Below are 24,257 nucleotides of genomic sequence, written 5' to 3' on the forward strand. Positions count from 1 at the left end.
AAACCCAAACGCACCGAGTGTGGTATCATCAATCTGGACCGAAGCGATGGAGCCGGTGCACATTGGACAGCATACCGGATTTCAAAGAGCGGCAACGCTATGTACTACGACAGCTTCGGTGATTTACCACCACCCGTTGAAATTACGCGATACATTTTACGCTCACGCGGTAGCTCAACGACAACAACGACGACGATAGGATACAATTATGATAGCGAACAAAATTTCAACTCGAGCGTCTGCGGGAAACGATGTTTAGAATGGCTCGTACAAACCAGGAATATATAGTATTCTCGAAACCCAAATATGGAAACTCAGGAAAGATGTCACTCGTTCATGTTGACGGGGAGGAGCAACGTTCTCGAGTTTGCACTGCCCAGACCTCTCGAGTTGTTCGGACCTTGCGAGATCCGTCTGGCGGGTTTTGTAACTTAATATTCCATCCCGAACATCGACATAACGAACAGACTGCTTTTCTACTCCGAGAGCCCTGAAGAGAATTACTCGACAATTTCCTTCCCGATCGGAGCCTACGAGATCGAGGGTATACAAGAATACTTGCAGGGAGAACTTGGCGGAGCGGAAGCTATCAAACTCAAAGCGAACAACGCTACGCTTAAAGTAAGCATCAAATCCAAGTACTGGATCGATTTCCGCAGACCCGGCACTTTACGTAAGGTGCTCGGATTCGGAAAGCGTCTCTTGGCACCGGACGAATGGCACGAAGCTGACTATCGCGTCAACATCTCGCCCGTAAACATGATATGCATCGAATGCAGCATCGCCGACGGTGGATACGTGAACGGGGTGCGCGGACATCACATTTATGCGTTTGCTCCCGATATCGAACCAGGATTCAAAATGGTAGAGCAACCGTCGACGATTCATTACTACCCCGTCTTGGGTGATAAGATCCAACGTTTGCTCGTTAATATAGTAGACCAACAAGGAAGAGCGATCAATTTCGGTGGTGAAGAAGTGACAGTTCGACTGCACGTGAGACCGCTAACCTATGGGTAAACGAAGGATCCAGAACGACGACAACAACAACGATACGTTCCTAAATTCTCTCGCATATAATAGTATTGATATTCCACGGACTAGTTGTCAATAGCAACAGCAGCAGCAGCAGCAGCAGCAGAAGAAAACTTTGAGCGAATATTCCAAGAGAGCTCTCACACAACTCGGATTCGTGGTGAAAAATCCGAAATAAGAACAAAATGGAAGCTTGGCGACAAGCGATCATCGAATACGAATATATCCGTTTCGGTCCGGTCGACGAACGGCGTGGAAACAACGATTCGATCCGGCTCATTCCCGATACCAGCGGTCTGATCACCGTGCCTCAAGATTCGAGAATCTTCATGTGTGTAGAAGTGAAACTCGAGAAAAATCCTGGAGCCGCCGCAGATGCTACAAAACCTCCATTCAAGTTGGCTAACAATTATATCCAGTACAAGTTCGACCGTATGCAGTACAAAGTGAACGGGACGGAAGTCGATAGCATGCAGTGTGTCGGAGTGACATCGACCGTGAAAACTTATCTCACATACACTAGAGCGGAAACCGCGGGACTCGCAACTGCCGGGTTTTGTGACATCGCTCATTCATGGACCGAATGGGAATACACAACGGCGAATCAAACTTTCTCCGCAATCGTACCGTTGTCTACACTCAGCGGATTCGCAGTATATTTCAAAGACGTTCTAGTCAGATGCTCGCAAGAGTTGATCCTAGTGCGCAGTGGTACGGATAAGAACGCATATTATATCACCGACGCGGCGACCGCGGACGGTTACACCATCAAATTTAAAATAATCGAAATCTATTGGGAGATTCCCGTCGTCAAATTCACGTTGGAACCGGAAAAACAAATCTTGCTCAAGATGAAGAAGAACGATAAGATGAGTTCCGGATACATGAATTGGGAATCGCACGACATCCCGGGGATTTTTCCGACCAAGACGTTCAAATGGAGCGTAAGAACAACCAGCAGGCACAAGCCCGAATTCGTGGTGTTGGTATTTCAAACGGATCGAAGGGACAATCACCTGAAGGATTCCTCTCGTTTCGACCATGTAAATGTGCGCTCGGTCAGCGTTCAAATCGGCGAGCGTCGGTTTCCTCAAGTTGATACGATCTACGATTTCTCGAGTATGGATTATCATCACGCCTATCTGAACTACACCGATTTTATGAGAGACTACTGGAAAGGTGAGAAACTCTGCGAGCCAGCTATGTTGTATGAACATTTTAAAGATCGCGCGATTTTTGTCATCAAATGCGTTCAAGGTGAAGATCTAAAAACAGCTCCGGTAGATATCACGTTGACCGTTGCGGTAAAAGAGAATTTCCCGGCCAACACCACAGCCCAGGTGATTCTGATCACACCTGTGAAGTATTCGTACGAACTACTGCACGGAACCGTGATGCAATTGGATTGATCTTAAGCAAAAATTTAAAAAAAAAAAAAATAACATGTTTATTTTTTTTTTACAAACTTGTTATTTTTTTTTCAACCATTACATCATTTACAAAAGAATACAATAATACGTACACTATAAATCATGTTGCAACGTTTGGAACGAGTACGAATTTATATGTTCTTCCGATCGGACCTTCGTAGATGAGATCGAAGGATCCAGCGTTGATATCCTGAATTGCATCGTCCGTCAAACGGTTCGTAATGTGCAAAGGTAGGAAGAGGAGACGATGATGATTCTCGAAGATGATATCAGCGGCAACGGTGATCCCGTACTTGGTTGGTATTTTGATGAGTTTGTTCATCTTGTAGCGGGCGTTTACAGTCAGCTCTTTAGCGTTGACGATCAAGATTGAATTGTTGAAAACTTCCATGCCGTCAGTTCTTTCAAGGTACGGACGATTCCAATTTTCGTGCGCTATATATTTCGAGTGAAACAAGTTGTCTGCTATATTAAGCACGGATGATTTCAATTTTCACTGCTATATTTCGGTTCGATAATTCGTCTGCGAATGATTCCACTTTTCCTGTGCTATATATATAGGTATTAAGTCGGGTTGATTCGACAATTTGTCTGCTATATTAAGCACGGATGATTTCACTTAATCTGTCTGCTATATTTCGGTTCGTTCAGTCTGACTTTTCATCTACTACTCCTTTATTATTATCGGGGTGATTCCTTTGTTCGTCTGACACTATAATCTTCTCCTGCTCTTGCATGATTTAATCTTTGAAATAATCACGATAAAAAGATTCCGACATCCACATACACAATCGGAATGCGTTCGACATAGCGCAGAATGGATTTACTAAAGGACACGTATATGCTGTCGACCAACGAGCCAATAGTCGCAAGGACGGACAATCTTCAGTATCCAAATTTACAACGATACATTTTTCCGGCACGAAACGACTGATGAAATTTCGTTTTTGTTCACCTTTAACATAAAGTTCATCGTAGCGGTTCCCGATGCGATTCATTTTTGAAGTGAATTCATCGTAATCGAGAAACCCGCTTTCCCATTCCAAGTGATGATAATTGCGTGATAACCAGTAGTTTGTCACAACGTCTTTAGCGCTCAACATGCTGCTCGGGAACGGAGGTTTGAATAAGTAGAGTTCAGTTACAGTACACTTCATATCCACAAGACCAAACTCTTTAACGATGAAATTTCCTTGGCTCCAAAAACCTTGTACATCGAGACAAGCCATCATTTATTCGTTCCGTTAGTTAGACTTTTACTATTTTCAAATTCGAGGTTTCTTAACTGAAGGTTCTCCAGAATTATTTAAACTATTTATACGAGGTTGTTTAACGGCGAGGATTTTTTCTCAACTCTACCCGGACTCGATGATAAACGATATATTCTAGAGGACGGAGTGAACACTGTTCCTATTTTCAAATTCGAGGTTTCTTAACTGACGGTTCTCCAGATTTATTTATACTATTTATACGAGGTTGTTTAACAGCGAGGATTTTTCTCAACTCGGTCTCGGCTCCGCAACTTTCATCCACCATGCAAGGATCGTCGTCGATGTCACGATGACCCCAAGGAACAGTGCTAACACCGTCTTCTAAAATACAACGTTTATCGTCTAAGCCGGAGAGGGTTTTTTTTGTACTTTCAAATGAGTATAGTTGATATCTCCGCGCCCCGATCCTACGCATCGGGGCGCTCATTCTCGATTCAGGATCCTTTAATACTGTGAGAAAATTGACAAAGTTTAGCGATCTTACCACTGCTGTTGATATTCCTTTTACCCTTTTCTCTGTTTCCCCGTTGCTGAAACGATATGCATACATTTTGGGTCGCAGCGTGACAAACTCAGCAATGGGTGTTCCCCCCGTTTCATCCTTAAAACTACCCATTACTTTACGGTTTGTCGCGCTGCGACATAGATGACCTTCTGGGAAGTTGGAGGTGTCGTACAAGTGTAGATCTGTCATCATATCATCGTAGACGTTCGGTGTAGTCAACTCGTAAATGAACGAGTCCGTATCCATATAGAGAAGTTGAACTTGGTCGGGATTGTACTTCTTAAGCATGTGATTATAGTGGAATTGATACATGTGTACTTTACTCAGATCTAAGATTGAAAAACCAACAATCATTGGTCCGTCTTTGACGACCTCTTTTCTCCGTAAATGGATTGCTACCAACTCTTCGTCGAAAATCGTGCGATCTACGAAACCGACCCGTGAGATGCCTTTCAATATCTGTCTGCTGTTTGTGCCCAATTTAATATTCTTTCACTTCAACGGGTTCTCGATAAATTTTCCGTAGGAAGCGTTGCTGCACAGTTTCAGGAGCGTTTGGTGGAACGGATTCGTAGCGTCCCGTCTCAACCGGGCGTTCAGCTCGATGAAGGGTGCCAAGAAAGGAGCCTGACGGAATTTGATGGCCCGGTTGACGCTCAGGAGTTTTAATCCTTGACCGAGCGCTTCCTTCAACATTACATACCGGATAACATAGTTGTTTTTATTAGCTAGAGTCGTCAATAGTTTCGTTGATTTCCCCGCTCCCGATGGTGGTATTTCGTTCTTGCACAAGAACGGAAGGTCCTTGTGCAGGTCGTGGAGGTGTTCTGGATATTCAATATCTACATCGAGTATGTACCCGAAAGGAGCGTCGTCGGGATGGTTGATTATAGTTTTCGCCAGAGTCAGCAATTCTTTTCCTTCCGGGACCCAAGTGTAGTTATCGTAGGGTAGATGCTTTCTCATGGTGTGTGCGTAAAGTGCCGTCACATCCAAGTATTGTATAAAGTTCACTGGTTTTTTAGGATCAAACTGATCCGGTATCAAAGGATTGTTTGCGAGAGCGTGCCGTTTCACCACCTGTGTTATCCCACCTCGGATCGAGCTCATAATCATGAATACCATATCCATATCATTGAAGAGTTGGATTTTCACAATAGTCATTTTTAAAAAGGCGTTGAAAGCAAAACCGGGTAGCGTTAAGTAGTTGGCACAGTCCAAACCATTGTTTTTCATCCCAAAGAGTCGGAACTCTTCGAACACATCGCTGAGGAGGCACACATCGAGTCGCAAGAAGAAATCTGAATACTCGCCGAGATTACGGAAATTGAAAGTTTGCCAAACTTGGAGAAACCTTTGGTATTCCTCTTCGGAGATGTCCGTTTGAGTCAGGGTGTTGAAGAAAGCCTCTCGCGGTGGTGGACGCGGATCGTTCAGCTTGGCCGGATTGTCAACGTAATCGTACGGGAACGGAGCTTTCCGACAAACCATGTCGAACTCATTGTCTGTGCGAGTGAGCTTCCTCGTGCGAACGAAAGATTCGCGCGGGATCGTCTGAACCAGTTTATCCAACGACGCGGGGAGGAAACGGAACGAGTCGATGAACTTGATCAAAAACCTGTTACCCAGATGGACCGTCATGCTGATGTAATTTTCCTCCGTGTGTGGTATTATGTCGACGCGATGAGGATACTTGTTCAGAGCCAGCACTATCTCGTGGAAATCATACCTACTACCATTGTGCAGGACGACTCTAACACATTTCTCATGTCGGAAAATAAGATTGCAATTTGAACATAGCACCTTTCGATAATTGGACCCTGTTTTCCCTCCCGCTTTCTTTTGATGGTCATGATCCCTTACCTTTACGACACCTGGTTGTGAAAAATCCACCTCGCAATGTCCACACCTATTTTCCGCTTCAAATGAGGCCCGATTCTCATTTGTCATTATTATTTTTCCCTCTTTACCATTGTAACTCTTACTGATTCTTCCTACCAGAGTGATTATATCGTCCAGAAATTTGATATGTGCCTCCTCGCCACGGTACAGTTTCGGTTCCGTCATTTTAAATTCGGGATCCTCCGTGACGAGGAGGTAAGCGTAAGAATTTGAGATGTGTCGCCTATACGCAGAAGCTGGATGCTCCGAGTCACCATGAGTTTTTTCTAAGTAGGCTTCAATGTCTGCATAAATTGCGTAATTATGTTTTATTTCCTTATGGTGATTTTTGAATTTGAGGTATCGCTCGTCGGGAAATGAAGCCAGGAACGCGTCTTTGCTAACTAAAGAGCAAAGAACTTTATGTTGATTCAATTGCTCCATCGAGTACTTGTGCGTAAAGCATTTCTTACAGATGTAGATACGAGTTTTATGTTTTGTCAACTGTTTACGCACAAGTTGTTCAAAGTTCATGATCCAGCAATAATGGTAACTGAAAGGTACGGGGGTTGAGAGACATAGTAGGTCGGTCTGGTCCTTTTTTTCCGGGTCGGCAACTTTAATTGGGTAAACTGTATACTTTTTCTTGTTGGACACCAAACTCTCATGGAGCCCAAATACAGAAACCGATACGTTGTTCCTTTTCTCGAATTTGATAATGTCATCTATGCTCGTGGGGAATCGAACGACCGAGAAATCGTAATGATGGAGTATATCTACATATTTAGCCGGATCATATTTATTCTTCTCTTCCTTCGGGACGAACTTTGCCAACATTGCGAAGAAAAAACAATCGTTATATTCACCGTTATTTACATTGACAACATTGTTCGTTCGAAACGGAAGCTTAACGTACGTTCCTCCTCGATGTAACGCGTAATAGCGGTTGACACGTAGCTCCATACCTTGTATCTTCTTCAGCACCCACCCGGATCCGTTCATGTGAAAATCGAATGACTCTTTATTGATCTTGGCCCTGAACTTTTCATAATACTCGTCCAGATCCATTGACGCGAAAACAGCTTCGTTTTTAGTCTTGAATTTTTTCAACTGCATTCCTTCCTTGTCCTTGTCGTCAGCTTTCTCGTATTCAGCGTAAACTAGTATATTTACCTTCAATGCCTCGCCGGTGAGTTCTTCTTTAATTTTTCCAATAACGAGGTCTTTAGCTGATAGTAGGTAGTCATCGATGATGAGAATCTTCGGTTGGAGGTTCGTGATGAAATATGTTTTCAACCTACTTTGACACGCAGTCTCAACTTGAACAATCGGTACTGTAGTCTCAAACAAATTTCTTATATGACTTGCAGATTCTTCATGTTTTTCTCTTTTATGGTATGAGATCTTGCACGTGTCACAATATTCTTGATTCTCATCGTTGTTGTCATCGGTAGGTGATGAGGTGTCCTTCATGGTGGACATCTTTTCAATATGTTCGGGAGATTGCTCATGATTCTCTCCCTCCGCATAAAACTCATCACAAAGATCACAATGGATGAGCGCGCTGTGCTCCTGTTTAATATGCGTTTCATCGTTGATACCCTCCTCCTTCTTAATTTGTTCCGTGCAGTGTTCGTGCTTTTCACCTTGTTTATGAAATTCATCACAAATATCACATTGGATGAAAGTTTCAACATTCTGTTGTGTTTGTTCGTGAGCAGCCATGATAAAAATACTATTTTAAGGTCAAAGTCTTCCAAGTCGGTCAGAAAAGGGAATCTACACTATCTTTACGTTTGTTAGATTCTGTTCACTGAGAAGATTTCAGAGTGAACAACTGATACTATTTTAAGCTCGGGGTTTTCTAAGTTTGTCACCACAAAAAATCTACACTATCTTTACGTTTGGTAGATTCTGTTCACTGAGAAAATTTCAGAGCGAACAACTGATCTTATTTTAATCTCGGGGTTTTCTGAGTTTGTCACAACAGAAAATCTATACTATCTTTACGTTTGCTAGATTCTGTTCATTGAAAAGATTTCATCGTGAACAAGTGAATACTATTTTAGCTCGAGGTTTTCTTATGTCATCAAAACCGAGACCGACGAACTTTCGCTCGGAGACAAATCTGCAGTTTTCATACCGAGCGAAAAGAAACTGCTAAGTCATAATTTACCTCAGAGTAAGTATAGTAGTAGTATTCATTCACCACCAAACTCGGTTACACTCGGACAAAGTGTGCAGTCATATTTTAGATCAAAGTAAATATAGTAGTATTTGTTAATCACCAGATTCGGTTACACTCGGACAAACTGTGTAGTCGTAATTTAGATCTATGTAAATATAGTAGTTCTTCTTAATCACCAGATTCGGTTTCGCTCGGACAAATTGTATAGTCGTAATTTGGATCAAAGTAAATATTCTAAATGTAAAAGTAGTAGCATACACTGACCTGTACATAACCTAAAATAAAATGTTTACTCTTCCATTATCCGAATGTGCAATTAGGTTTTTGAGTTTTGAAGATTGTTTGTTCATGAGTCTGTTTCAAATACCTTATTAGATGGAAAAAATGCTCAACAAACAACTTGTGGAGTCAATATATTTACGAAGGGACCCGATTCATCACAGCATGCGCGCCATGTGTGTGACTATGAGTGTGTGCGTTAGGGTGCGGCTTATTTTGTGACTTTTGAAATGTTACGGTGCCTCATCACCAATCGGGTCGAAATCATTGAAAAACGTCCCAAAAAAAATTTCAGCCTAAAATTCGAATATTTAGAGGTCGCACTAACGCGCTTCATGTATTCGAAGAAACTCAAATTTTCGAATAAATCCGTATACTATTCCCGATTAACTAAGCCTGTAGAAACATAGTGCTTAACTGACCTAAGCAGATTTGTACTCTGAAAAGTCAATTATTACCTAATCTAGCGAAATATTACAGCAGCTGTCACGAAATCACCATCTTTCCCAGGTCAAACAGGCCTGAATTTAAGATTTTCTTACGGCACCGCACCGAGGCCGTCGCACTATGGTCTACAGACTGGATTTAACGGAACTTAATTCGAAAATGCAGTGCACCGTTATAAAAAGTGTTGGATCTTATATTTTTTGGGTCGCTGATTTCATTTTACATCTTAGTTTAACAAAACATTAACATCCTGACCGTGAAACTTAACTTCAAATGTGATTTCTGGCGCTTTTAAGACTGAAGATTTTTTCCACCCTATTTTGACATGTATAAAAATAATAACAAAAGTGTCTCTCGGTCGAGATCAGATAATTCTCATGTATTTTTAGGCGATAAATCCGAATATGACCTCCGTTTTGGTCCATCGTCCTTAAATTTTCCGGAAAAGCCGATTTTACCCGGAAAAATGGACATTTTTGGTGTTTTTGCGAGTGTTGACCTCTGTAACATGTAGGTAAAATTTTTCCGGGTACTAAATAGTACTATTTCAATGTATCTTGATCTACTGAGTCCGAAAATGACCTTTGTTTTTTCTTATCACCTCTCACTTTTCCGGAAAAGCGACTTTTTCCCGGGAAAATGAGCAAATTTGACGTATTTTTGTCATAATTGCAATTCATGTTGATAAATTATACTGGACCCGTGGTAAAGCGATTCTGTCATGTATATTAAGCTGCTAAATCCGAATATGACATAGGTTTTGGTTTATCACCCTCCAGTTCTCCGATAATGCCGATTTTTCCGCGCCTTTTGAGTAAAACCTTTCCCGGACTCATGTGTTAAAAATACGGTTTAAAATTGATTTCCATGTTTGATATATCGATTCTCATGTATTTTGACTTGCTAAACCCGAATATGACCTTAGATTTTTCCTATCACCCCTCACTATCCCGGAAAATTCAATTATCCTCGGAGAACGAGCTTTTTCGATTTTTTTGCGCCAATATACTCCCGCCAATATACGCCAACTCCCTATGACGACCTACTATTTTTAAAGAATCTATTAGCTTTTGATTCTGTAAATTCCACCATCAGTAAAAATACTGCCTTAAAATTCCGTCGACACCTTTGGTATTTGTCAGAGGAGCTTGTTAGCTTAGCATTTTTTGATAATACATTGCCTGTTAGTGTCAAAACGTCAATGGCGAAGTCTGTGTTTAACAATAGGTCTGCTAACAATAGGAACAAAGTAAAACGACCTAAAAGGGCAGAGATCATTTTTGAAGATCTAAAATGTATAAAAAATAAGGACTTATCATCTTTTGTGACACAAAACAGTCTAAATTTCTTTACAATTCTAAATATCCCATATACGTTTTTAAAACAAAGTCCGACTAAATGGCCAAAGCTTCATGATTTCCAGCTAGCTCTCAAAGTAGTGAAAAATCTCAAAATTGTGAACGACAATGCCGAAAGAGCAGTTTCACTTATTCAAACTTTCAATAATACCATCACTAAAAACGAAGAGCAAAAACCATATTTGTTGAAAATTGTCATGGAACATGGAAAGGCATTTCCAACTCCTGCTAAAAAGTTCCTGTAAATCCAAGGGACCTCGTTTTATATTATCGTAATAAATGAGTATCTCAACTTCCGTGTGATTTATTTCACCCCATATCATTCATCAACTTATCGATGAGAAGGATCAGCGAGGGGGGGGGGGGGGGGTTGTGACATACTTTTTTTCAATGAGATGCTATGCCATTGGTTGATTGACCCGTATTCTGGATGCTGCTAGCTCCATGCACCATTACAGGTCTTGACGCTGCCGTTGCGCTTGAGTGCCAAAATAATAGCGAATCTTTAGGTTTACCCCCCCCCCCCTCTTTCAACCCTTATCGACCCCTTCTATTATGTGGTTTAGTGATACAACGAGGTCCTTGATGACCCCACATTGTTGGCATCTACTTGAAGAACACGATGATTGTTTAAACACCCGATTTTTCTAGAATTTCTTCTAAAACAGAAAAATATCGATACTTTCGACCGTTAGTGCGATCTCTAAATTTTCGAATTTTCGGCTAAAAATTTTTTTAGGATGTTTTTTTATGATTTCGAACTGATTGGCGATGAGGCACCGTAAAATTTCAAACTTTTTTTTTAAGCCATTAGATATGCCGCACCCTAGCGTGCGTACGTTAGAAGCGATTCTAAAAACTCTCAAATATGAATTGCGTGGCAAACCCGCGTTTTATCGGTGTCTTATGAGTGGTTTTTGTAAGTGGGCTCTAACACATTTGTATACCAAAAATCTCATTTCACCGTATATACAAACCGAATTACTGCTACTCGACTAGTGAACACGGGTGTGGACGCGAGTCACAACAGTTGGATCGATAGTAAGGATTTCGTATAAATAGTATGCATTCTCCTCTCAGTATCGCAAGGAAGAAATCATGATCGATCAAATAATTCTCATCACTTTCATTATCATCGTAACCGTCGTAGGAGTGAATTCCACAACTGTGGCGGAAAACTCATCCGAAGCAAACATCACAATGTGCCCTGTCCGTCCGGAAATCAAATGCGCACCCTCTACCTTGACGGACGTTCTCCTATTCATCTTGAGTTTACTGGCGCTCATTTGCTCCGTTCCGTACCTGTACTCCAAGTACCTATAATTCGACTGCAAGTTCCGTTTCATCAGGATGGCCCGTAAAAATAACAATCCGAAAGTCGATGACATAAGTGTCGATTGAAAGTTCGGAGAAGGAGAAGGGATCGATGTTTGTGGTTGACAACCCTCACGTTTGCGTTTTCTAAACGCGGACGTTTCCGGAACGCGGACATTTTCTAAACGCGGATGTTTTCTGGAACGCGTGCGTTTTCTAAACGCGGATGTTTTTTTAAACTGTAACAGTAAATTTCCTCAAAAAAAAAAATAAAAATGTTTGATTCATCAAACTGAACATTGCAATATCCAAGCCCAGTTGCCCATCGCAAAACACAAGGTTCCCGTACGCATCTCCAAGCGCACACTACTGAACATTGAAATTCCCGAATCAGACCCTAATCTCCAGTCTCCGATACCAGGCCCATACTGTAAGATATGGTCAATCGTGGATGCCGCCAAAATTTTACAAGTCCGAAATCTCGAGAACTAAAACTCGTATCAAAATTCGGTCCGTAAGGTTTTCCGATCTTCGATAATGGAAAAGAATCGCATCGGTCCGCGGCGGATCGGAGGACGGTAATTTTCCGAAAAAATTTTCAATTTCCCGAATCAGACCCTGCTCTCCAGTATTCGATACCAGACCCATACTGTAAGATACGGTCTTTCGAAGCCGAAAATTTTTACAAGTCCAAAAATCCGAATTTTTGACACAATCTGACAACATTGTATCGAAAAGTTAACTAATTTCTTGCACCTTCCGGCAACACTGTAAAATTCAATGTTGCAAAATTCCACCCATAAATAAATCATTTACTTACGTGCACCATCCGGCAACGCTGTAACCGCCATCTTGAAGAATGCACCGTTGCATAAACCGCATATTGAAGGGGCTACATTACGCTATTGCATAACCCTTAATTGAAGGGGCAACATGCAATACTTTTACTTTTACAGCGTTGCCATATTGAATAATAATCACCATACAATACTGTAATTTAATTCGTATTTTTTTCTGCACAATTTTGTTAAAAACTTTTGCGCTCAAGTCGGCATTTTCACCCTACTATTAAAGAAAATCATTTACGGCCTCAAGCAAGCTAGCAGATCATGGACTCGAAGATTACATACGAAATTGATAAAATTAGACTTTAAGCAGAATGTTAAAGAACCTTGTGTTTACTTTAAATGAGACATACATATAGATGATAATTTAATTATTATAGCAGTTTATGTCGATGATTTTTTTGTTCTCAGCAAAGGCAAATGCGAAAAAGAAAAATTGTATGCAGCCTTGAAAGAAAATGTTCATGTAAATCTTGGTGATCTCAAAAATTGTTTAGGTATGAGAGTTTGTAGAAATAGAGCTGAAGGTATCCTGATAATTGATCAAGCTAACTATGTAAAAAAACTGTAAATTAAGTTCGGCATGGAAAATTGTAACATTGCCACAATGCCCATGGAAGTAAAGAGGGTTATACAAAATCGGCGATTTTACCTTCCTCTTGGATTTTGCCCGGAGTTGGATATGTTGTTCCCTATCACAAGACACGCCTTTTTCCGGCGTTGGCAAGTTCACCCGAAATTTTTCCCGCGCGCTACAGCGTTGCCAAGTTGAAAACAGGCAAATTCCGTACGTGGCGTTAAAATTGAGCTATGAAGTTGCGGTTTTAACAAAAATTCTCTAAAAATTACGTACTTTTAGGAAATGACCATCAATGTAATGTCGCATTAATTTTAACATGCATTGTTGCCAATTTTTCGATTTTTTAATTCGACTAATTTTACAAATCCGCAAATACCCAAAAAAGCTATCTTCAAATTTGAATAAAAAGTTGTCTAATCGATAATTCGTTTGATTCCGCATCCATCGATATATTATAGCTCGCTGGGAAACTTTTGGTTCGCGAGATATCATCATTTTTGTAAACAGCTTTATGGAGCGACGACGCTTTTTTAGTCCGGGCGGATAGAAATTTTAGCCTCCGAAAACACAGGTCAGCATTAATTCCATGGTTTCCTATGTAATTTTTGGCGTTGAATCTGAATTTGACCATATCATAACAAAATTGTCACCAAGAAGTTGCCAAATTGGGCAAAAATGGCTTAAAATCGGCCTTTTTGGCGGATTATAGCCAGTGACTTGCCAGGAGTTTATCAGACGACAAAATTGGTTATTTCCACAGTTAAAACTCGTTGAACTTTCTACAAGCTGAGTCAAATTCTTCCTGCTCACGGCAAAATTAAACGCGCGACAAGCAGCAAACTGAAAACAAGACACCAAAATCGGCGCTTTTTGCGGTTTTTGTCCGAAGTTTCTTGTTTTCCGACTGAATGAACATTTCTTAGGAAATTCTGAATTACACAGAGTGTAACGACAAACTATTGTATTGTATAGTTACATACATAGACAGGAGCTGCTTTAACAGTGGTCCCGCGCCCCGCAACGCCTAACTGCCATAGTTCCTTGTCCTCCCACAGGTCCTCAGTAATTTGGAGCGCCTTTGTTCCTTTTTAAGCCCCTTATTGCCCTTTCCTAGGCGGCTTCTTCACTTTGGTATTGTTACTTTTTTCTATTAAACTCCATTTTCTCAGAATTATAAAATAAAACTGTATACTGAATATAGGGCGATGAATAATAACTGTCAAATACCGCCAAAATTCAACGATTCTACGTAATTTTGGCAATATTGCAATGCGTCTTGTCTTGTTTTAATGAAGTCATTCTGAGGAGTACATTTTATTCATTAATTTTTAGCAGAAAGTTTTCCATTATTGTTTCAAAATGTGATTTATTGACATGATTCGACAAAACTCACTGTTTTATGAATTTTTCCTCTCTGGAATAAAAATCCTAGTAATTAGTTTATATCTGTCGCAGGCAATTAGCAATCGCCGGCAATTTGCAAGCAGTTCACATGTTGTTTCGATAACTCGCAATAATGCGAATCGACATGGTATGATTTTTAGGGATTATGGTCTTCAAAAGCATCAACTCGCCTTGGAGCGCCTTCATTTTTTGTGATACTCTACGCTTTGTCTCGAAGTTAGTTTAGTTGCCTGTCCGATCTCAACCCAACTAATGTCACAGAGTTCACTACACGCTCTTCTGAGAGTTCCTATTTCTACTGTTTTTACGGTGGGAAAAGTGTTTACTCACATTAAAGGCAACATAATCAGCGCTCTAATTTTATTATTTTGTTTTTGAATTTTATGCTTTTCTACTTTTATTTATCACTGGCTTTCAAATTGCCGGCGATTGCTAATTGCCTGCGACATATCTAAGTTGAAAATTAAATTATTCTGCAAAAGTTTATTATTTTGCACGAGAGATACATTTAAATAATTTAAAAATAAGAAGTGAACAAAGAATATAGGACAAATATCGAAAAAACCAGCGAAAATTCAAGTATTTTGTTTCAGCTTGGCAACATCGGAATACGTTCGATTTTATTTAATTGTTCATTTTTATTAAATTCTGCTCATGTTGTTCATTAGTTTAGTCTAGAAACATTCTCTTAATCGGAAAACAAGAAACTTCGGACAAAAACCGCAAAAAGCGCCGATTTTGGTGTCTTGTTTTCAGTTTGCTGCTTGTCGCGCGTTTAATTTTGCCGTGAGCAGGAAGAATTTGACTCAGCTTGTAGAAAGTTCAACGAGTTTTAACTGTGGAAATAACCAATTTTGTCGTCTGATAAACTCCTGGCAAGTCACTGGCTATAATCCGCCAAAAAGGCCGATTTTAAGCCATTTTTGCCCAATTTGGCAACTTCTTGGTGACAATTTTGTTATGATATGGTCAAATTCAGATTCAACGCCAAAAATTACATAGGAAACCATGGAATTAATGCTGACCTGTGTTTTCGGAGGCTAAAATTTCTATCCGCCCGGACTAAAAAAGCGTCGTCGCTCCATAAAGCTGTTTACAAAAATGATGATATCTCGCGAACCAAAAGTTTCCCAGCGAGCTATAATATATCGATGGATGCGGAATCAAACGAATTATCGATTAGACAACTTTTTATTCAAATTTGAAGATAGCTTTTTTGGGTATTTGCGGATTTGTAAAATTAGTCGAATTAAAAAATCGAAAAATTGGCAACAATGCATGTTAAAATTAATGCGACATTACATTGATGGTCATTTCCTAAAAGTACGTAATTTTTAAAGAATTTTTGTTAAAACCGCAACTTCATAGCTCAATTTTAACGCCACGTACGGAATTTGCCTGTTTTCAACTTGGCAACGCTGTAGCGCGCGGGAAAAATTTCGGGTGAACTTGCCAACGCCGGAAAAAGGCGTGTCTTGTGATAGGGAACAACATATCCAACTCCGGGCAAAATCCAAGAGGAAGGTAAAATCGCCGATTTTGTATAACCCTCTTTAAAACTTGACAAAGCAGATAAATGTAATGTTAACCTTCCCTACCGAGAATTGATCGGAGGTCTTATGTATCTCTCTGTCAGCACACGGCCAGACATCTCATTCATTTGTAGTAAATGAGGCAAATTTCTAAATTGTTAAGATAAGGAACATTTCTTAGCAGGGAACCGTGTACTCAGATATTTGGCTGGAACTGCGCAAAACAAGCTTCTGTTTGAAAAAGGTGAAGCTAATTTAGAACTCTTTGTTGATGCTGACTGGGGTAGTTCTACTGTAGACCGAAAATCTTTCAGTGGTTTCATTGCAAAGTTTGGAAACTCAACAGTTAATTGGGAATAATCTAAGAAGCAAAAAGTTGTTGCGCTTTCCAGTACAGAAGCAGAGTATTACAGTGCTACTGAAGCTGGCAAAGAAGTTATCTATTGAAAACAACTTTTGAAATATTTGGATGTACCTAGGTTTAGTCAAAGATTGTGTAACCATTTACAATGATAATCAGAGTTCTCACAAGGTATTTTTTTTTTTTTTTTGAAAGAATTTTATTTAAATATAATGTAACTACTACAAGTATTTTCTTGTATCTATCTACATGGCTTCAATTAAAAATAGACTAATAGAACTAATTTTACAGGCTAACATTAGATAATACTATGATAATCTAAAAAAACAGGAATTGTAAAATTCTCTGCCTTCATTTATAGAGATATTAAAACATGAAGGTTTTTAGTTTAATTGTTTCATATTCTTCCTTTCACACTCTATTCACGCTCTCATTCATACCTTACAGACTATTTGCAAAAATCTTGATGGGAGTTCGAAGGTCTCCCACCTTTTTAATCTTTTCACTAATATTGTACTATCTATGAGGTTCACAGCCTCTTCATTGACATGTTTTTCAAGACGACATTCATATCTCTTCGTTGTCTCAGCAATTACTTCTCTAATCGTGGGTACCTCCAAATCCCTCCTTTATCTTCGTTCCTAACGAACCATGGTACTCCATTAATTTCTCGAAGAACCTTCGACTGGAATCTTTCTACCTTATTTATATTAGATTTGCTTGCACAACCCCATAGTTGTGAAGCATACTGCCATATAGGTTTTAATATTTGATTATATGGTAAAATTTATGATCGTTAAAAGTAAGTCTACAGTCTAAATAAACTCCTAAATATCTAGCGCTTGTAACGTAGGAACTAGTTCATTTTCTATGAGAACTGATAATTGTGGTATTTACCTATTTGTAAAAACAGTATCAAGGTAATAGAAAGGACAAAAAAACATAGGCGCGTTAAACATTTTGATATCAGATATCATTTTATTACAGATTTAGTTTACGATAAAGTTTGCGAAATTGAGTAAAGAAACGCAAATGATATGGTTGCAGATATCCTCACCAAGATTTTAACCCATGTGAAACATAACAAATATGTAAAGAGTCTTGGACTAGTTTCATACGTTTTTTTTTTTTTGCATGTAGCTCAGTTTGTGAGGGGGTGTTGTTATTCATGAATATTATGAGTGCAAACTGTCAACATTGTATTAAGCTCAGTTTGAGAGCGGGTGTTGTTATTCATAAATATTATGAGTGCAAACTAGCAACATTGTACAGAATGAAACCCACCGCAAGGCGCTGCCCCCTGGCGCCAAAGTAACCACTCTCTCTATCCTCTTTTTAACGGCATGTGTAACGATGATGTTTCTCTTCAAGTTTTGTTGTTCTGTTCTTTGAAGCATTATGAATAAACTATCGTTCCAACCATTGTAATCGCGTTTAATGAGATCTAAATCCCCTCAAGACAATAATTGACAGCATTGCCTAGTTTGCTTATTTTTACGAAAGAATGGTGCCTTTCGGAAATTGGGTCCGTTTCAAAAATTGGTGCCGTTTTTAAAGAAAATAGCCCAAGGTCTCTTCTTACGAATTTCATCATGTCAATTTAAGATGATATTCTTAAGAGGAAATCTGCTTTGATTAATATTTCAGAACCACGTACAGTGAAAATTGAATTGCTGCATTGCTTCGAAAATTGGTCACCTCGTAAACATTGGAAAATACGTTTTATTGCAAAAAGTCTGTTTCATGGGCCACGCAAACTCAGTTTTTTCGCTTTCTAGAGGTATTATGATTTTTTATTTTCAAGAGTTGTACCTTTTCCGAAATAAAATAGTCAAAATATCTACTCTATTTTGCTGCAGGAACTCAGAGACAAATTTATCTTCAAACTAGTACCTATGTTGAATCCAGACGGTGTAATCGTCGGTAACAATCGTTGCTCACTCACAGGAAGAGACTTGAATCGCCAGTATCGTACCGTCATCAGAGAGACATATCCCTCTATCTGGCACACAAAATTAATGATTAGAAGGTAAGTAAATTCTAGGTTCAAACTACAGAAATTTTCTGAGCTGGCCTTCTCATTTTATAAAGGAAAGCTGTTCTACCAATCGTGATTTTGGGCTCCTCCGCGGAATTTTAAAAACTGGCAAAATTATTTGTTACGTTGACCTTATCCACGAAAAATATTGATTTCGAGATGGACCCTTTGCCTCAAGATTTTGAATTGTAATGTAATGAACATTAATACACTCTGATACGAGAATTGCTGATTTTGTTCGTAGTAGGGTCATTCCATTGTAACGGGTGTGACAACAATTTAACTTTAAACAAGAATTTGAACTCTTTCTTGGGGTTTAATTAAAAAATTATCTGCAGTAGCAGAAAGAACTTTTTTTATAGATAATTTTAGTTTATCAGAAATCGTTTTTACTTTGTTCCATTCCTCAGGAAAAAATTAAAAGGCTGCGTAACGGGCGTGACCGATTTTGGAAGTGAGTTTTTCCTCAGTGAGTGTAAAGCGGAAACTCAGCGAATTTTATGAATTTAAAAATCTGATTAAATTATATGATGAAGCCAAGGGTTTTTGCTTCATCTGCCGATGATCCGTTTTCGATTATCTTTTTTACTTTCCTTGAAAAATGGGAGAGTTTGCGTATCGGGTGTGACGTAACGGGTGTGAGAGATTGTCTCTCTGAGGTCCATCATTTCTGAGAGAGTTTAAAAGTTAAAAAACTTACTTTTCTTCTCATACTCTTATTGCAGGCAATCCTAAGCAGTAAATCAATCAGCAATTTGACGCATTTAAATGTAGAACATGCCAAAACTACATTTTTCTACAAGGTGGCCCAGACCTACCGTTTGCGTTACGGGTGTGACGTAACGGGTGTGACAGATTGTCTCTCTGAGGTCGGTAACGTTGCATGGTGGCAACGATCATGGTGTCAACAAACCAAAAATCTGATCATGGAGTCAACGATTGTTGACGTCGTGATCAGTCAGTAAAACGCAAAAATGGGCCCTGAGCATGGTGTCAACGATCACGGTGTCAACAAACAGAAAAATATCTTCCTTGTGAGTAAAATTAAAAAATTAAGTGTACAGGAGAGGTCTGGGTCACGTATAGTTGGATTAGGTTAGTTTAGGTCAGGTAAGGTTAGGTTAGGTTAGGTTAGGTTGGGTTAGGTTAGGTTGGGTTAGGTTGGTTAGGTTAGGTTAGGTTAGGTTAGGTTAGGTTAGGTTAGAGTGAATAACACAAGAAAAACAAGACTTGAGATTTAAAAGGTGTTATTGAGGCAAGTTTTAAGTTTCGTTGACGTCGTGATCGTTGACACCGTGATCATTTTTCATGAGGGTCAGAATTTTTTATTTTTGGATGATCATGGTGTCAACAAAAACTTAGAAAAACTGTTTGTTGACACCATGATCGTTGACACCATGCTACGTAATCCTGAGGTCCATCATTTCTGAGAGAAATTAAAAGTTAAGAAACTTACTTTTCTTTTCATACTCTTATTGTAAGCAATCCTAAGCAGTAAATCAATCAGCAATTTGACACATTTTAATGTAGAACATGCCAAAACTACATTTTTCTACAGGGTGGCCCAGACCTACCGTCCCAGGGCTTTTCTTCGGGTAGCCCAGGATTCCCCTCTCGTCCCCGCGGTCTGGACCTCGCATGATCCAAATTAACCAAAAAAAAAATCCTGGTACGGTAGGTCTAGGCCTAAAGTAAAGTGAAAATATTTCAATCCAATCGGAGAGAGTTCAACGAGTTCTATTTGAAGTCCTTTTGAGATAGGTGTATTCACTTTAAATACTGAAATATGGCAAAAAAGTTGGCTATCTCTCTCTTATTATATGTATACATACCTCTAATTGTGCATATGAGCGTATTTCTTGTGATAACCATAGAAAAAATGGTGAGAAGTGAGGCAACATCTGCATAGTTGAAGCCTCTTCTCATTGGTCACACCCGTAACGTGTCACACCCGTTACGCAGTTTTGTCTATCAATTGTTGAAATAAAATTTTGGAAAAAATACTCCAAAGCTGTAATTGACTTGAAGACGTACGGAAAAAATTAGCATCTCAAAATAACATGAATTAAAATAGTTACATTAAAAAACCCATGTTTTGCGTAACGGGTGTGACAGTCAGTACACTAAGTTTTAAAAGTTACATATAATATACAGTAATTACTTTTACAAATTGAAATTTTGCAAGAGCACATTGAGTCAGCTTCTTGACAACTGCAAACATAACCTGAAACTTGGTTTTGGCGGGAACACCAGAAAATATTGCTACCAAACTGTCACTTTTTTTACAGTAGGATGAAGCTTACCAATGGGGTTACAAAACACGTGAAAATTGCGAGAAAAAAAACAAAACGGATGTAAACCCCATATATTTCCAAAAACTAGGAGTATTAAGGAGTCCAAAAATAAATATTGTTGGGTCATTTGGAGGGGGGAAAAAAATACCCCCCGGGACTACCTAGGCGTGGGATGACCCAGTACCTCATATACGACTCTGAGTTCAACTTCTCACTTAAGACGAGAAAGGTGTCCTTTATACAGGGTGCGGCAAAAGTCCCGGGGCGGCTGTTTATTTTTTAAACGGCTACACGTAGAAAAACGAATTTTGGGGGATGTTCTTGGGTCAAAGTAAGCTATATTTTGGCACTCCCCAAAATTTTTTTGGGGGCCCCCTAGGGGAGGGCAGGGGGCAACTTTTTTTTTTCAAAGTGGCAACCCCCCACTTGTGACCCATCGTTGGAAAGGAGGATAAAAGAAGAAAATTTTTGGCGCTAGTCCCAGGTCGCCATCTTGATTTTTCACAAAATGGTGGCCGAAAATGGCTGAAAAATGGGTATCTCGGCTATTTATCGATGGAATCGCATACAACTTAGTATCCGGGGGTTTTTTGGGACGAAAAAACGAATCTGCCTTCAGTTTTTCTAAATAACCAATATGGCAGCCTACAAAATGGCGGAAAAATTGTTAGCTCGGCTATTTATCAATGGAATTGCATAAGACTTGGTATCTGGGCGTTCATTGGGACGAGAAAAACGAATTCGGTATTAGTTTTGCAAAATTCTCACAATATTCTAAAATGGCGGCCAAAAATGTCATGAAATTATGGGTACGTTCGTAACCTACCCATTGATTACCGTGGAATTAAGGAGAAAACAGAAGTTTGTTGTAACCGATGACTTATTCGCACCTTGCTCTCCTTTTCACTTAATTTTTTTTTCGCCATAACAAATAGCAAACATTTTGACGAGAAAACTTCTAATAAAAAAACCGCACCACGAAATCGGGGGGGGGGGGGGGGAGGGGATGCCGAGTGAAATTCCGCTTACTTAACCTTCAGTAGGGAAGAAAACGTGTAGGACTGAGGCGAAAACACCGATCTATTAATTGACATTACGTTATCAGTTTGTTTTCAAAATCAGTTAGATGTTTTGGAAAGTCTTATTACACCTGCAGAACCCTTCCAGCAGCGGCTTGCACTGCTTGGAAAATAGGAAACATAATGTACAATGGCCAAATCATCGTCAACAGAACAGCCCCCCCCCTCCCCATGGGAAAGCACCTCAACTTTGTAGGATTGATGGATCTACTGTTCGTCGAATTCTGATATCTCCCGGCTTTTTTTCGTGTAAGAATCATCACATTTTCTCGCAAAACAAACTATTTCGGATGAAGAAGTTTATCATTAGGATCTTAAAGATTTTTTTTTTTTTAAAAAAAAAAAGGGTTTTAAAGATTTTAGAAAACCGGTACTCCCTTGTTTTTGGTCCGGAAATACTCCCAGTATCAAATTCCACCAAAATGTGTCAGTTACAACAAACTTCTGTTTTCTCCTTAATTCCACGGTAATCAATGGGTAGGTTACGAACGTACCCATAATTTCATGACATTTTTGGCCGCCATTTCAGAATAGTGTGAGAATTTTGCAAAACCAATACCGAATTTGTTTTTCTCGTCCCAATGAACGCCCAGATACCAAGTCTTATGCAATTCCATTGATAAATAGCCGAGCTAACAATTTTTCCGCCATTTTGTAGGCTGCCATATTGGTTATTTAGAAAAACTGAAGGCAGATTCGTTCTTCGTCCCAAAAAAAACCCCCGGATACCAAGTTGTATGCGATTCCATCGATAAATAGCCGAGATACCCATTTTTCAGCCATTTTCGGCCACCATTTTGTGAAAAATCAAGATGGCGACCTGGGACTAGCGCCAAAAATTTTCTTCTTTTATCCTCCTTTCCAACGATGGGTCACAAGTGGGGGGTTGCCACTTTGAAAAAAAAAAAGTTGCCTTCCGCCCTCCCTTAGGGGGGCCCCCCAAACAAATTTTGGGGAGTGCCAAAAAGTAGCTTACTTGGACCTAAGAACATCCCCCAAAATTCGTTTTTCTACGTGTAGCCGTTTAAAAAATGAACAGCCGTCCCGGGACTTTTGCCGCACCCTGTATTAACTCTCGTAAAATTACTCTCAGCAAATGGATTTTATATGTAAAGAGGGAACAATTTCTCCGCAAACTGCTGTTTTCAGTATAATATTATATTTGTTAAAGAAGAAGTCGAGAGTAACGAATAATTCTCGCTTTCGAGGAACCAGGAATTCGCAGAATATCTTTTTAGGCGTCATTCTTTACATACCTACAAAAGTAAAGTTCCGTTCACAAATAACTACTTTTATATGAGTAAAATGAAAAGAACCAGAGACGCGAGAAGATAGATGTTTGTTAAATTGTTTTGAACTTGCATTTAGATTATCTACACAGCTTAACGTCAACATTTACTTATATTCATTCCGCTGGTTTTTTAGACTGATGGAAGAGTGTGGAATCGTAATGTATTGTGATCTCCATGCCCATTCAAGAAAACATAATGTGTTCATTTACGGCTGTGAAAATAAACGTTACCCTGAAAAACGACTCTACGAGCAAGTCTTTCCCTTGATGTTACATAAAAATGCAGCTGACAAGGTAATCATTCAAACTGTGCCACTCGCTGGAAAACTTGCACTATTCTCAATGTCAGCCACTAAACGAGAGAGTATAGCCTGATATTAAAATAGATACATCGACAATAAATGACAAACTTACTTTAATTTAGTATACGTAAAATACTCCAGAGGGAAACCAATCACTCGTACCAATCCGCCAAAAATTTGTGTCATCTTTTTATGATGCATAGGTATCTGAAAAAGTAGGAAATATTTGTCTTGTAATTTACAACGAATGATTTTTTAGAAAAAGATGAAAAGAATTTCGAAACAAACTATTTAGTCGGAAGGTACACCAAAAAGGAACTACCAAGGAAGTACGAGGTCTGTTGGATTATAAACCGGATTCTGGTCATAACTAGTCCACAATGCGTCCAAATTAGGTTTTCTTGAGCTTTTCTGATAGCTGGAAATATATTTAAGAACGCTATGTTCACAGATTTTGTTTATTTTGATCAATGTTTATTCTGTGTCATCTTGAATACAAGTAAGTCAGGTGCGTTTTGCGATTTTCATCATGCGATCACTGATAGAGCAAAGATTCAATATTAAATTTTGTTTTAAACTCAGTAGGTATACCTTGTACCGAAACTTTTGGTATGCCAAGTAAAGTTTACCGAGATCATTGTATGAGTTGTTCCCACCGTTTTGAGTAGGTTGAACGATTCAAAACTGGTCAGGAGTTCGTCGAAGATGAGGAGCATGGGAAACGATCATCAACGGCAACTGACATTTTGTCACGTGGAAGGAGTACGGGCAAAAGTGCTCGAAAATGGTCGTTTTCAACTTGTCGAACAGTGTAACATTTCTG

General features: G+C 39.4%; 1 protein-coding gene across 4 annotated transcripts in view; it reads left to right on the forward strand.

Moving 5' to 3' along the window:
- Positions 1 to 23,615, forward strand: part of LOC140225910 (cytosolic carboxypeptidase Nna1-like) — a 31,255-nt gene extending 7,640 nt beyond the window's left edge. Inside the window, exons 2-3 of one of the 4 annotated variants that reach the window (XR_011900760.1) lie at positions 18,290 to 19,603; positions 19,638 to 19,887. Coding sequence is in view for 1 of the 4 variants with exons in the window: in XM_072305923.1 (XP_072162024.1) it covers positions 18,290 to 18,459; positions 23,267 to 23,507 (411 nt within the window). In the remaining 3 variants the exon portion in view is untranslated. Of the gene's footprint in view, positions 1 to 18,289; positions 19,604 to 19,637; positions 19,888 to 23,266 lie in introns of those variants that run through there. The other 3 variants (XR_011900761.1, XR_011900762.1, XM_072305923.1) reach the window with 3 other exon arrangements.
- Positions 23,616 to 24,257: the final 642 nt, after the last annotated feature.

The sequence above is a fragment of the Bemisia tabaci genome, unplaced genomic scaffold (assembly GCF_918797505.1).
Source record: "Bemisia tabaci unplaced genomic scaffold, PGI_BMITA_v3".
Classification (NCBI taxonomy): domain Eukaryota; kingdom Metazoa; phylum Arthropoda; class Insecta; order Hemiptera; family Aleyrodidae; genus Bemisia; species Bemisia tabaci.